Genomic DNA, 15,354 nt, shown 5'->3' on the forward strand with positions numbered 1-15,354 from the left:
ACTATCTCGCGGTGAAGCCATTCATTCACTTTTGCCTTAAAAGCAAGAGGTCCATTCCACCAACTCCATGACGAAGCATCCGATGCAGATATCCATATCCTCCCCGAGCGCTTATGCGACAATGGTGCTGGCAGTGGCCGACTCGTACTTCCATGTGGGAGGGAGGACACCGACGGTCTTGTAGTAGCGGGCGAGACGGTGGATACGCGACTCGATCAGAATGAGGCGGAACTTGGAGTCCTTGTCCTTGCGGTTGCGCTCGAGGTGCTTGCGGACGGCAACAGCCTTTTGATGATATTAGACATCACAATATCACCCCACACATCCAGACTTGGGGCATTAAACGTACCTTCTTGATCAACATGTACAAATCTTCAGGGAGCTCAGGGGCGAGACCTGTGTATATCACTCTGTCAGCCTTGACCAAACAGAGGCAAAAGTTTTACCCATCTCTCACGGGGAGAGTTTTCGTGGGAACTTGATTTTTTATGGAAGAATCGTAGCCTGGAGGTGGCATCGAAAGGGGTTCATCCCGTACCGTTAGACTTGAGGATTCGCAGAATCTTGTTACCTGTTTCCCCACCTGTTAGCAATATGTTTTCTCTGCGCCATGCATCTTGGAAGTGAACATACCAGTGACAATGCGGACCTGGGCAATACCGTGGGAATCACGGAGGACGACACCAATCTGGGAGGGAGTGGCACCACGCTTGGCCAGACGGCAGATCTGGTCAACGACCTGGTCGGGGGTGGTCTTTAACCACGCCGGGGCGGTTCGCGAGTATGGGACGGCCGAAGCACTGATACCCTTTCCGTTGCTGTGAAGACGACCCATGATGGTGGTAGTGTCGGCAGAAGATCTCCTGGACTGGGTTCTGGTGTCTGACGGAAGGTCGTGAGGTCGGAGTCGCAAATTCGTGATCTGGGAAGTTGTAAATGAGGATTTTGGCGTGACTGCCCGCCTGTAAAAACTTGTGTGCGATCATTTCGTGGACTACGACTTGATTGGTTGATCTGGGGAACGCTAGTAGCAAGGCCCGACATTTTGCCGGCACCAGTATTAATCTTTCAAGGTTCCTCTCCAATTTTTCAACCTCGCATAGATAAAACACAACGTTTTCTGTCAAGGCAATTGCAACTGATGCCGGGTATCATCAACTGATGTAAGTCAATACTATCTTCACATCTCTCCCCTGAGCTTCCTGATGAGACCTACATTTTACTATTTTCTGGTACCTCTTATGTTAGAATTTCTTCGGATTTTCAATGAATGTAACGGACTTCTGATCAAGCACCACCCCCCTCCAATCATTGCCATGCATGGTCGATTGTGATGCATCCAACTAACTCGCCCATAGGCTTTTCAGTACCTGAGTGAACACACTGGTTGCTGTGTTTTGTCCATTTGGTGTTATGAGTTTGCGTAGCTTGTGCCACCCACAATGCATGCTGTCAGGATACATCTAGACTTCCTCGGATGACGTTGGGCATTGGTCTTACACCATAGTGATCGAATGGCTGTTCCCTTCGTTGGGTTTAACAGATTATACACGTACATGTAACTTCCAGCGTGATCAGTTGGTTGTCCAGTGGACGAATGCGTGGCAACCATTCTGGATATATCATTTCCAACTTATGCTGGCTACCAGACTGCGGCTAATTTAACAAAAGTACCCACTTAGTAACCACATGAGGCCGTACTCATATAGTTCTGCAGTATTACTCTAAATAATGCACTCATTTCATAGATCCTTCTTGTGTTATGATCTTTCGAACACTCATGTGGCCCTGATACCTGCCGCGCCATGTTTCAACATAACCGTTGCACAGCCAGGATTAAAACTGATCGAGTATGGCGTCTGCATGGCAGGTCCTGTCCCGTTGACTTCTGGAGCCGAAGCTCGGATGCTTGCGTATACGATAGCTAGTGGTTATAACTGTCTTCTCTTCAATAGAAATCCCAACACGATTCTCAAGGGTGAGTGCCATGGTGGTGATGCGTGATACTGCCCGTCTAAAGGTACTTGCCTGTTCTCACGAGATTCGAGCTCTTGGACATTTGGGCAACGAAGAGATGCATAGTCTCCAAGGGGCTCCTGGTGTTAACACAGGTGCTTCGGGGCTTGGGAAAACAGAGCTTGCCGTTCTTGAACAAGTATTATAACAGTTTCTCGAGGTCAATACAAGCTGGGTACTCGTTGAGACCAATCTGCGAAGAAAGCAAGTAGTTACATTGATGTAGACTAAACATGTTTGTCTGGTCGTCGCCTGGTGGTGAAGAAGGGGAACCCATTAAACCTCATCGGGTCTCTGCTTAAGCTGTGGGTTTGCTTCTCTACGCAAGTACTAACTAAGGTTTAATGTTTCTAGGTAGACAATATATGTTGTTTGACTACTCTGATGCGCCATCACAGGTCTTTTCAATCTATCATTTCATGATCCACGCCTTGCCTTGCCTTACGTACCTAAAACTGCAACAATTACGTTTCATGTATGTATGCAGCCTCCAAACTGTGTCTACGCCAACCTCATTGCCTTCTATACGTTAGAAGCCCCTGTAACTGAATGAAAGTCTTACTTCAAATTCATTTTGCGGAGTTTGCGGAAAACGTTCATCATGAGGCCAAATACCACGACTCCTACCCTCGCCATCAGGGCAGCACTCGCCTTCCAATCCCGCGACTAAGCCTCGATTTTGCCATAAGGAAATGATGGCCACCGTGTGTGGTACTAGGTAATGGCTGTTATCCTGTTCATCGTGTTTCTTATGCTCATCATCTAGCTCATACTCGCCTTCTTGATTCTTCGGCTCACAAGGCGTCAGCATCAGGGGAGACAGGAGGAGAGAGCCAGAGGAACGCACGGCAATCAGAGTTAGGGTTGACCATGGGGCAAGGGGGCGGAAGCTTGTAAGCACATCCGTATACTTGTGAATAGGGAACCCAGCCTGAACGGGAGAAGGGGCCATGGCAATATAGTTGGTTGATGGCGGGTTTCTGGTGCAAAGCTTGGTTTGTTATATACTTCGATATACCACGAACCGGAGCGGTGTGACAATGAGCAAGAACTATTATCCTCAACAGGTTGAAGTCAACCAATCTCCTGAACTATATGCCTGGGGGGCACCTCTCGTGCGTAGGAAGTCCAGCTTCTCAACTAGCAACTGGTCCCATCTTTTATGATTAGACACCATGGAACAGGAGTGGCAAGAAGACTCGACTCGTCTTGTCCAAGTGTACGAAATACTACACCGCCAAATTAAATGACCCCTAGCCTCTATCTCGCTGTCCCATATCCACATACATACTCTCACTGCCTATCTCTAAGTTTCATCACCCACCCCTATAACCTATTATCTCTTCTCCTCACCTCTATTCCGCAATCTCACCAAACCACCCCATCAGCGTCGCCCCCTTAACCGCCAAAGTCCCCACAGGATAAAGAGCTAGATTCCAGACTTCCGGCGTCCACCCCTCTGTATCCAAGACAGCGGCCCATCCCCTCCTATTAGGATCCGTCTGCGCTATCGCGTGAAACAGTCCCACCCAGTGCGTCAAGTCGGCTATGATCAGGATAGCGATATGCGCCTGTAGCAATTTCTTACTCGGTGGAGTCGCGAGGAGGATGATCAAACCATACAACATCATGTTTAGAAGGTAAGATGCCGATTGAGCGGGGAGGATTAACGTAGGGAGGGGCAGAATGGGCAAGTTGGGGGAGATGTTGGTGGTATCAAGGAATTTGAAGAGGTGGGTGGATTGGGAGAAATTCATGAACATTCCATAGGAGCTGTTGGGTTGTCAGAATGGCAGGGGAATAAAAAAGGCGAAAAGCAGATGGTACTTGGACGAAGGCAAGGGGCGAGACGTACATGAAGATTGGTTCGAGGTATAGGAAGAAGACGCGGGGTAAGGTTGGTAGGAGGGAGGCCGTTGTTGGTGCCATTTTCTTATGATTTGTGCTTAGAGTTCGTGTGGTAAAACAATATGTGTAATCAGGATCAGACATATCCAAAAATTTGAATATGTTCGAGTGTGTTATTCAACATTGATGTAAAGTAGATGATTTGATTTCGTGGAGAGACTGCTTGAGGGTTTTGGTGTTTGCTAACCGCACTGACCACCTTTTTGCATACACCCCTATTTTGCAGTGTAAGGTAACAGCAAGTCTAGACCATTACGCCACATAGACCAAAAGATCTAGCAATTCTGTCACTTACTGACAGAACTGAGGCTTAACCCTGCTTATAGCTCTCTATTCCCTTACATGCAGGGTCTAATTGAATTAACCTAAATACTTCGTCCGTATTTATTATGTATAGAACATACTTAACTTAAGCGTCCGAAGACTTAGATATATTCTTTCGAGCCCTCTTTTAAGAGGGACCCTTCCTTCAAGAAAAGTATTAATTTCTAACTACTTATCCGGTAAAATAGGCCGTATTCGCTTATTTCGCTTATCCTAAGCTGTTCGGATCGCTAACAAGTTAACGAACACTTTATTCGGGTCAGGCTCGACGGGCTAGTATATATCTAGAGTATATTTATCGAGTTCTTTATATAGTGAAACGGGGTCAGGCGGTCAGTTGGATATACCTACCACCTAAGACACTGAACAGACGGCTCCAGTACCAACAGATCCCATCTGCTGGTCTTATCAGACGAAGATCGTGGTACTGGTTATAAGAGCGAAGCTCTTACACGTCTGAAGCGTGAGTTGGTCGGATGTGCCTCTGATACTCGTATTGTGGGGTTGAGCGCCACGGTTATGCCCTAGGCCGAAGGTGGTGTAGCGGCAATTGCACTAGTGGGGTCAAAACCCTTCCTCATAGATAAAATAGCTACACGGAAGACACAACAGAGCAGATAGATAGATCAATCGAGACAGGATCTACGCAGAGTCATCAATAGAGGATTGAATCCGTCACGTATCGTAATAATAGGATCTCGAACGTAAATATAAGCTGAATAACTAAAATAACTAAATAACTGACTGAAAAGCGAAGGTGAAGATATAGATAAGAAGGAGATGATGATATGAAGATGAGGATGATGATGCGTGAAGATGGAGGACTCATGTTCTACTCTGCCTCTGTGCCTCTTAAAGAAGAGAAAATAAACTTTCTCCTAGCCCCGTAACCTATTTCCCTGATGTCCGGCCTTACCCCGTTACAATAGTTGCTCGTTTTCGATACGTAATTTAGTGTTCTCAGTGTCACGGTGAGCACTGTATTGACTTAACGATTCTCGACAAGGAAAGAAAGAGAAACTAAAACAGGCTGGCTCACATCTGAGGATCTTCAATCCCGCCTTCAGATGGCCAGTGCTCCTACGGGTCCACAGCTAGTGGGTTTCGTGGCATCGTGACACCGGCCGTCACACTCAGCGGAGTATATCCGACTAACTTATGTAAGGGTCAAGGGTAATGTCGATGCAATTAGCCTAGCCTACTCTACGAGTACCATCCATCTATGAAGAGAAAAACATTAGATACATTCAGTGTGGTGAACCCTTCTCCCTTTTATCCTTCTGTCCTCCCGTCTCGTCATTTCAGGGATCTTCGAGAAGTGAAGCTATTCGGAGATAGCTATTCGGAGATTTCTGTGAGTCCAAGTGCTGTCGAGAATCTTCTGTGGGTCTTTCTGGCCGAAGGCGTCGCAGAGGCCACATACCGGTCATAGACCGTGACAACTTACGCTTAAGGCTGGTAGGAGCTTCGCTCTAGCGTCCATCGCTATGATCTTCGTCTGATTAGACCAATAGACGGGATCTGTTAGTACTAGAGCCGCTTTGCCAGTGCGTTAGGTAGTGGGTACATCCTACCGATCGCCTGACCCCGTTTCAATAGGTGTACCCCGTTAGGTATACGAAATATACTCTAACTAGGAGTCCTACGACGAAGCGTCGACTTTAATATACGTACCCGGCGCGAATTAGCCGTCCTAATAACCGTACTCTCCCCGGATTCCCCCTCGGATCTTATTCGAATCGGACGCTCTAACTCGGCTAGTATCTACGACGCGCCTAATTTTAGTACGTATCTGTGGATAGCGGCGAACGAAGTGATCCATCTAGTGTTAGCCGAGTGTATTGTTATCCCCTTAAGCAAGGAAGATTTCGGTAGCAAAGTCGGCTACATAACGCTTGCTAGGAGCCCGTCCGCACAGTTCTTCGTATAGGATCTAGTTCACGATGACCTCCTCTTGCTCTACAGTCAACTTTTGTTGCCCGGAGGCCGCGTCGCGATGCGAATTACCGTGACGAATGCGGTAGGACAATGTAGTCCCCTTGATACCGTACCGATCAGCTGCTGCGGCCTGGGAAGAGCCCTGGCGGACAAGCTCTTTGGCGCGTTCGATTCGCTGCTCAAAATCGTCCGGACTATTCTCCACTGGATCAGCCATTTTGTACGTAGCTAGGGAGTAATTGCGAGGTAAATGAGACGTCGTGTCGAGGCGTAGAATTTCCCTGCAAAATGGGGGTGCATGCAAAAAGGTGGCCAATGCGGTTAGTATCTTTTGTAATCGGCCTGTCAATAGTGTTCAGCCATCATGCTGACACCGCGCCACACATAAACAATCCTTGCGGTCCTCCGATTCTTGCCAACTCATGTGACGAAGGCCGTAGGCACAAGGACCTCAGGCATAAGAGACCACAGGCACCAGAGGCCACAGGTGCTGACAAGATTGATTGTCTAAATTGTCCGAAACATATCACGTTGAAGGTGGTTCTGCAACCAACCATTGGGCGAAACCATTCTCATCCTGATTCAGGATATGTAAATATTGTGGTTTTAGAGTCTAACATAGACATATGGCGTCAGGGTACATCATGCATACAGATACAAACACACGCTCCGAAAGTGATGGGGTTGGGTTGCCACACATGGAGTAATACAGATGTAGGACGTGAGGCAGCTGTCCTCTTTCGGTTATTCATCATGCGGCATTCAATGATGCCTGCTCCTAACCTGCCAGCTTCTTGAGGTAGTACTATCGCCCCTCGGAAGTGTCATCGCATAATGGCCTCTATTGAGCCAACAGCCCCTTGAAGCATTCCCAAACGGACAGTCAAGAAGCCTCTTACAACTGAGGCTTAGAATAGCCATTGACGTTAACCCAGCCAGCAACGTCGTCCCTGTCGCGTTCGAGCCACGCGATCTTGCTTCGGATCGAATCCTTGCTCTGTGCAAGCGGCTGGGAGTAAGCCTTGGTATCGATATCCTTGAAGAAAGCCTCCACTTCATTCAACTGTTCCTGCTTGGCAAAGCTGCTCGTACATATGGTGACCATAGACCCTAGTATGACCATGTTACCACTAAGACGTTTGGACAGTTCGGGCCACTTTTCCTTCAGCCAGGTGAACAGCGCCTCGATGCCCTCAGCATGACTCCTCAGGCCACTGGCCGGGAGGTACAAGTCTTGGCTCTTGACTTCACCCGAAAGAATCAGGTCAAGCGTCTGCTGCATGAGGGCTGGGTCACGGGCGCGGCCTAGGCAGCGGAGAGCAGTGTTGCGCTCATCACCGTTGGTGGACGTGCGGTAGAAGTTAAGAGTTTTCTCGTACTGTATCGAGTTAGCAGTTAAGTCGTTGCCATCTTTGAATGGTCATTATTTACCTCTTCCTTGCCACCATACTTCAAGGCCATGCTGAAAACACTGCCCCTGATGTTGGGGTGAATAGCGGATTTGTCACCATCCATGTACTTGGCAAACATACTCTTTGCAGCGTTGATGATTTTCTTGTCGCCAGCCATGCCAGCGGCACCGAAAATCATGGCTTTGAATTGCTGCTCGATGTGGCCATCTTTGTCGGTGAAATCCCAGCCCAGCTGGTGCGCCCTATCACTGACAAGCTCCTTTACAAATGCCTCCAAGCCGTCCCTAACCGATTTGTCCTCAAAGATCCAAGCGTTCTGCACTGTGGCAACTCGGGCAATGATTTCGCTCCAAACAACGAACGATTGTTCCGTGTTGAAACCTTTGAGAAGGTTTAGCACACCCGACGTCTTTTGGTAGCCGGACGCGGCTAGCGCGCCTGCGTCGGCAATCATACCCGCCCGGTCTTCAACGGACAACAGGCCCTGCTTGGCGGACTGGCCAAGCTTCTCAAGTCGCGATGCGGAGTAAGATGTTCTGTAGATGCTTGTATGATTCGCGTTCAACTTGAAGAAATTCAGATCATTAACCTTGAAGTTACCCTCTCTCTCCGACAGGGTGATCGTCTCATCAATCCCATCCTTGGTTCGCAGACCCAGGAAGACCGGGTAAATAACCCTGTCCTCTTCAGGCTTGACGTCTCCCGTTCGAAGGAAACGGTTCTGCTTGACGTGAATAGAATTGTCCTTTTCGTTTTCAGTTACTTGAACGACGGGGTATCCGACGTTCTTGGTCCATATTGACATGATTTCTCGCACTGGTTTCCCACTGGCCTCCTCAAGAGCTGCCCAGAGATCCGGGGTTTGTGTGTTTCCGTACGCATGCTTCTTGATGTAACGTCGGACACCATCCAAGAAGGTCTCTTCACCCAAGTAGGTAGAGATCATACGAAGGACGCAAGACCCCTTTGAATACGAGATAGCATCGAAGATCTGATCTACTTCGCTGGCGCGCTTCACTGGAACTTCAATGGGGTGACTGCTTCTCAAAGAGTCCAATCCTAGAGCACTCTGCAGGTTATCCGTGACGTAGTTTTCCCAGACCTTCCACTCGGGGTAGAAGTAGTCGCAGCCTGCCTTGGTTAGCAGGCATTTGCAAAAGTTTTGGAAAAGACAACATACTCAACCAACTCATTAAGGTAGCGAAACCCTCGTTGAGCCACAAGCCCTCCCACCAGTCCATGGTTACGAGGTTCCCGAACCACTGATGGGCCAGCTCGTGCTGAACAACCTCAGCCACCCGTTCCTTCATAGCTGCACCGCTGGTCTTCTCGTCGTAGAGAAGGTCAACGACTCGGTAGGTAATGAGGCCCCAGTTTTCCATGGCGCCAGCGGCAAAGTCGGGAATGGCGACCATGTCCATCTTGGGTAATGGGAAGTCCGCGCCGAATATCTTTTCGTAGTATTCTAACGTGCGGGCAGCAAGCTCAAGGGAAAAGCGGCCATGCTCAATGTCAGCGCTAGGAGGAGCGTATACTCGAACGGGCACCCGGAAGTTGGCCGTCTCAATGTAGTTGAGTTCACCGATGATACAGGCAACCAGGTACGTAGACATGGGCGGAGTAGGGTTGAATTTGACGGCTTTCTTGAAACTCCCACTCATTTCTGACATAATTTCCACCTCGGATGCTACGTCCATGTTACTCAAACATGTAAGGTGCTTGTCCGCGATGAGCGTGACAGTGAACTTGGCCTTGTGCATGGGCTCGTCGAAACAGGGAAAGGCTCTACGACAATCATTGGCCTCCATCTGAGTGGTTGCGAGAATGCCCTCGGTGCCATCTGCCTTCTTGTAGGTTGAGCGGTAGAAACCGGCCATCTGGTCATTTAGCTGTCCCTTGAATTTGACCTCGAGCGTCGTCTTGCCACCCTTTGGTATGACATCCTTGAGCTCGATCTTGGACGCTTGCATGGACTCATCGTATGTGATGGTAGAAGAAGAACTATTTTTACATTAGACGGTTCGTTTTATAGTTGGGTGGTACAACGCTCACGTAACAACTTTGTCCCCATCTTTGACTTGTGCGCTGAGGATGTCGATTTCGAGAGTGTGTAACGAGATGGACTTTGTCTCCTCCTGCACATCAAAGTCGATCACGACCCTTCCGTCGAAGGTGAACTTCTCCAGATTCGGCTCCAGCGTGACGTCGTAGTGCCTGGGAATGACATTAGTCGGGAGAAGCTCTCGCACTTGGGTAGGGTCCGGGGAGACACCCCCCGTATGCTCGATGTCACCTGCAAGTCTGCACATGTTGTTGAGTCTTTGGTAGGAACAGTGACGAGCTGGCGGCCTCCTCGCGGGATTGAGTTGTGAACGGTCGATGGGGGACGGCCGCAATGAAGTGAAAGAAGTATGCGAGGCAGTGGGTCGTAGACTGAGACTAAGCTGCCCAATTAGTTCGGCGACGACCCCAAGAAGGAAGGTTAACTGGGCTAGACATTACGTGTGGGATGATCTAGACCAGGTCCGGGTACTTCTGAAGAGGCAGGCGTTCGTCAACATAGGTGCCGACCTGTGCGTAGGAGGCAGACAGAGTCTCAACGCTGAGATCCGAGTAATAGACTCCGCCCGGCATAGGGCACGAAGCGTCATGGGACTGGCAGGGAAGCTAAAGACAGCCGCCCAGGCAGTATGAAGTAGGCAGGTACGTGTTCAAAAGCAGAGCTGCTTCCAGAGAGAGGGGTAGCGATGGAGGGGTACGAGGGGTCCTGGTGTACGCAGATCCTGCCAGGGGTGGGTATAATACAATAACAACAATCTTACAACTCGAAGGCTTGCAACTCCAGTCTCCCGCGAGGTGTTTCGAGCGGGCGGGAGACTTTTCAGGCGGAACCTTGAACGTTTGACACCAACACACCCTGGTGTTTCCTTTTCCAGGCGGTGTAGCTACTAATCGCCTATCAGAGTCCGAGTTCCACTCAATCCCGACAGCTGCCGCGGGGTCAGTGGAGCTATCGACAAGCGATACCAAATAAGTAACTGTGAAAAGCAACGAGTTCAACAAGCAGCGTTTCTCTGTACTTGTGTACAAGTAACTTTGCTTACATGTTTGTAATTATCTGTTGAATCAAGTTTTCTTAGTCTGGTTTACTATCTGACTATTTCTAAACTGACCAGAGTCAAGTTGAGATACCTGCTCGAGGAGTGTCCAAGCAATAGTGTACCTATCGACTTCACATAGGGTCCAGGATGTCTGCAGACGTACTACCGGGTGGCCATAACGTACAACCCCACCTTTCTGGCCACCACCTTTCTGGCCACCACCTTTCTGGCCACCACCTTTCTGGCCACCACCTTTCTGGCCACATATTGCAATCCAATTGAAGGTATTCGAAACAGTGTATTCAACGTACTATTATAGCTATTCAGGTACAACCAGCTCTAATAGAAAGCTGTGCTCTAGGGCTTCCTGAGGTATAGATCTGATAGATTCTGACGCCTTAGCTGGGTCCAGTATTACCTGATTCCGACGTTGTACCTGGTCTCGTTGCCGTTCTACTTCAAGGGCTCGATCCATCGCTTCCTTAATCTGTACAATGTTACCAAATCGTTCATTAGGCCCTAATCGTACCTTCTTACGTGGTTTGGGGCGTAACGAAGTTATCTCGGCTTCTAATGCGTGTACACGTTGGGTCAAAGTAGCGACCTCGACGCTCTGTACATCTAGCCGACGAGTCAGCTTCCGAAACAATAGCCGTTGCGACGATCGCAATGGCGTAATCGCTGCCAGACTCTCCCTAGCTATTAAGCTAGTCACTGGCGTCGCTATTATTGTCGGATCAAGCCAATTACCAGCTGTTGATGGTGTAGTTGGTCGTTCTGATAGGGGGGCTATCGTCGGCTGAGGTCGCGATGGATCTAATGGGTATATTCCAGTTGCAGAGAAGCCTGATTGTATATTACTGATCGTGAACGACTTGGTATATACCTCGATGTATAGCGAGAGGAACGTAGACTTTTTAAATAGAATAGAACAGTACTCGATCGAGAGAGAGGTCGCTAACGAGCGATAGTACCGCTGTAATGGAGCAAATACGGCGACTTCGAGAGGTTGGAGCCCGTGAGAACAGTGTGCTAGCAAAAATAGTAACGAGATATTGTTACAATAGGCTAACCACATAAACTCGACGTTGTCGTGAGCGATATGACCATCTAATATCAAGAGCCGCTGCTCGTCGGGATCAACTGGTTGTGTACGAGGTATAAAGATATCACGAAGCCATCGAACGGCGATATCTGTACTGATCCAACCGTTAGACGAATAAGTATATTGCCAATCAGGTATATCGTCGCAATCGTGAAACCATTTCCCTAGATAGCTTCATCGACGCGATTGACGCGTCAGAATGGCTGAGGCCATCGCCGAGTCGTAATTGGAGGGTAGAGCGTGGAACGCCCCATCGGAGGGAAGCCTGGCGCTGGGATATCCCTTGATTGATATCGTTGAGAGCGCCTTGAATCGAATTTTCTGAATATCGAGGCATTGTATAATAATAGCCAATACCGACGATAATCTGTTGTGCCGAAGGTTGTTGTAGTTGGCAGATTAGGTGGCCGGAAAGGTGGGTGGTACGTTACATCTGCCTTGAAGCAAACAATCAGCGACGCTACTAACACCCTTGGACTGTGAAGCATCAAGTCCATTATTGTTCTTTAATAGCCCGAATCAACTGAGCATATATCCTGCCATTGCCATGTTACCTAGGCAGGCTACTGCAATGGTATGAGAAAAGCCAAATGAGACTGAAACGGGCAGGCTCTTTTTCAATTAATATGCCGGTCACTTCCTCGTCTTCCGAGCATGTTTGACCAGGTTCTCTATCACATCCTCAAACGCCTCGCGATCCCCAATCTTCTCATCCGTCCGCTTTTTCCAATATTCCAAAAGCTCGTTGGCCAGGCCTTGCATATCCTCGAGTCGTTTCACGTGTGCTTTGAGTTCGTCGTCCGTCATACCACCCAGGGCTTCCTCCGTTGTTGTGCACAACTGCTTAGCTGATACTAGATCCAGTTTGGGAGCCGGGGGCGGCCCCTTTTGCCGCCTTGATGCTGAATGTGGCTTCTCCTTGCCTTGCGAGTCTACAGATACTGTTGAGTCGTTGGTGCCAGGCTCTCTCAAGCGAGATATGGAATGCGAATCGCTTGAAGTTCGTAGTGACCCGTTGGATGTTACACGATGCAAAGATGGTAGGACGAGCTTCTTCTGCTTAGAAGCAGGTAAGATCTCGTCCAGATCTACAGGAACACCAAGTGAAACCAGGAACAGTCTCCGTATGCGTGACCGAATCCAGTCTGGGGGCTGCAGTGGTGGCGGTGCCGCAAGCTGTGACCAAAGTGAGGCACTTCGGGGGTTGAAGAATATGGGATTGTCTTTGGGCGGCGATGGGAGCGCCGCGAGGTCCGCTAAGTCAGGTGGATACAACGCATCTAAGTAGGGTTCCGTGGCTGATAGAATATCTTCCGAGTCAAGGCCGTCTAGGTCCAAGATTGGCTGAAGGAAATGAAACGTCAGCTCCATGATCATGCTACCTAAGGAGGCTGCTAAACATACAAAAGAGGGTACTGCGACGGACGGCGGAGCAACGGGCGGGGAGGCCGATGTCTCCGCGTCAGCCTGTTGGAAGCCATCGTCAAAATCGCCAAAGTCGCCATCTTCGTCACCCTCCTCAAACTCGTCAAAGTCGTCTCCGAAGTCCCCGTCATCAGCACCATCGTCATCAAAGCCGTTGGCTGCTAGCTCGCCAGAGCCGTTTATAGACTCTGCGGCCGACGATTTCCTCCGTCGGTACTTCATTGGAGACTTCAGAGCAGGAGACACAGGGGACACAGGGACATCATCTACGGGGGCAGGGTCAATCGAAGTTGGGTAGCTCAGGAGGACTTGGCGGCCGTACCGGTTGCTTCTCCCATAGTTTCTAGCGACGCCGGCACCATGTTGGCCTCGCTCGTACCGTCGGCTTTGCGAACAAGGTCGGGTGCGGCATCTGCCTTGCGGAGCTGCTCGTGGAAGTTTTGAGTGGTGGAGCCGGGAGCATCGGCTGTTTCCTCCACCACGGTCTTCGGAATGGGGTGTCCCCCAGGCATAGTCAAGTCCTCGGTAGAATTAGACTTCTGCTCCTTGGCCTCGGCATCGGGTATGATGGCAATCTCGTCCGGCGCCGCATCCCCAACCCTCTTTTCATATGCGTCTGTCCCGGGCACCTCGCCATACGACGGCTCGTCATCGACCTTCTCTACTCTTGTCTTGGGAATTGGGGAGGCCGCTCCTCTGGGGCTGTCCCTGGGAGCCGACTGTGCGTCCGAGAAATGCTCGTCATCGGAGGATGCTGAAGACAATAGCATTAAAAAGCTGTATACATTGACGTTGAAGTTGAATGGGATAGGGGAGTATTTACCTAGGTCATGCGCACCAGGGTCCTCGATTCCTTTACGCTCGGGCGCCTCGAGGCTCACTGACCTCCGATGTCCTGACATATCGAATGACCGAAATGGGGTGATAGACTGTGATGTGGGATGACTTGACTGCGAATCGCAGCTTTAAAGGCTGATGATCTCAATGTCGAGTCTCCCTAGAAGGCTTCGTGAAGAGAATGCGTTTGGAGGGCAGAGTTTTGTTTAGAAAGGGAGTATGTCGATAACGGCACTACAAGCAAGGTAAATCAAGGTAGATGTCACTGGAAAGTGACATGTATGGGATGTTGTAGACTGGACAGGATAGAGCCCCACTCACTTGAGGTGTCGTCTAGAGCAGCAAGTCCGGGCCTATGAATGGCGGTCCAGGCTTGTGGATCGTAAAAGTTGCTACAGGCCTGAGCTACAGGCCCGAAGGGTTCATTTAAGCGCCGATCAGCTCTGATAACGATACCAATTTGAAGGTCTAAGTGCTTTTGTACTTGTAGGCCATCTACTTCGTGCCAGAGTTGATTGAATGCCAGCAGCAGTGGTTCCACGCCTAGCACGCGGTGGAAATCTACAGTCATCATTCCAGGTTTGCATCAGTCTGGCAGCTCCATGGTTGGTAGGGCGTTCTACTCAGTCAATTGCATTGAAGGTTCCCCATACCGCTACTATAGTTGAAGCCCAGGGGAAGTGCCGCAGCTCTAGAAGGTGTTTGAAGCTGATGCCTGGTCTAAGCGTCAGCACTTGCAGTCAGCCAATGAGCTTCACGTCCCTTGCCGTTGCCAGGCGCGTCCCAGCTGCGAATTCACTGTGAGAGCTGTCGCGCAAAAAAAGTGGCCCCAAAAGCTTCCGTATCAGCAATCGAGGCGGAAAAGCTCAGCGCAAACAAGTCTTCAATCTCGAGACGCTGGACCTGCTTTAACAATTATTGTTGGTTCAAATACGGTGAGACAGATACCCGGTGTTTTCTGGATTAACTTCCTTTGTTACCTCTGTACCTCGAACGTCCTGCTAAAAAAAAGTACCTTTCAGGATGCAAGGCCCGACTGTTTGAAGAAACACATTCCTCAGTAGACAGCATTGCTCACCACCACAAGACCAACATCATGGCGTTCACATTTGGCACCAGTTCCGCTGGCCAATCCAACAATGCCACGACCTCGACCGCGCCCGCATCGGCCTCTTTGTTTGGCACTTCATCCACGACACCAGCTACTTCCTCCAACAGTCTCTTTGGCCAAGCAAAGGGCACGCCGGCCGCAACGAGCTCAGCGGGCTTCTCCTTCGGATCTACCAGC

The 15,354-nt window shown here is 49.7% G+C and overlaps 4 protein-coding genes across 4 annotated transcripts; all 4 read right to left on the bottom strand.

The window, feature by feature from the left end:
• Positions 1-111: 111 nt before the first annotated feature.
• On the bottom strand, positions 112-835 carry BCR38DRAFT_346351 (ribosomal S13/S15 N-terminal domain-containing protein; the record flags this gene model as incomplete). The annotated part of the gene is made up of 4 exons (XM_040856252.1): positions 112-285; positions 350-396; positions 539-571; positions 634-835. 4 exons carry the CDS (start codon positions 833-835, stop codon positions 112-114), a joined length of 456 nt encoding a protein of 151 aa, XP_040714160.1.
• A 2,536-nt stretch (positions 836-3,371) lies between these two features.
• On the bottom strand, positions 3,372-3,945 carry BCR38DRAFT_486588 (uncharacterized protein; the record flags this gene model as incomplete). Its single annotated transcript, XM_040864052.1, has 2 exons — positions 3,372-3,789; positions 3,872-3,945. The coding sequence occupies 2 exons, from the start codon at positions 3,943-3,945 to the stop codon at positions 3,372-3,374; spliced, it is 492 nt and encodes a 163-aa protein (XP_040714161.1).
• A 3,136-nt stretch (positions 3,946-7,081) lies between these two features.
• BCR38DRAFT_410754 (aminopeptidase 2) lies at positions 7,082-9,907 on the bottom strand (the record flags this gene model as incomplete). The annotated part of the gene is made up of 4 exons (XM_040858502.1): positions 7,082-7,564; positions 7,618-8,729; positions 8,779-9,599; positions 9,651-9,907. 4 exons carry the CDS (start codon positions 9,905-9,907, stop codon positions 7,082-7,084), a joined length of 2,673 nt encoding a protein of 890 aa, XP_040714162.1.
• Positions 9,908-12,437: 2,530 nt separating this feature from the next.
• On the bottom strand, positions 12,438-14,131 carry BCR38DRAFT_410755 (uncharacterized protein; the record flags this gene model as incomplete). The annotated part of the gene is made up of 4 exons (XM_040858503.1): positions 12,438-12,980; positions 13,209-13,495; positions 13,552-13,983; positions 14,053-14,131. The coding sequence occupies 4 exons, from the start codon at positions 14,129-14,131 to the stop codon at positions 12,438-12,440; spliced, it is 1,341 nt and encodes a 446-aa protein (XP_040714163.1).
• Positions 14,132-15,354: the final 1,223 nt, after the last annotated feature.

This window comes from Pseudomassariella vexata (genome assembly GCF_002105095.1).
Source record: "Pseudomassariella vexata strain CBS 129021 chromosome Unknown BCR38scaffold_9, whole genome shotgun sequence".
Lineage (NCBI taxonomy): Eukaryota > Fungi > Ascomycota > Sordariomycetes > Amphisphaeriales > Pseudomassariaceae > Pseudomassariella > Pseudomassariella vexata.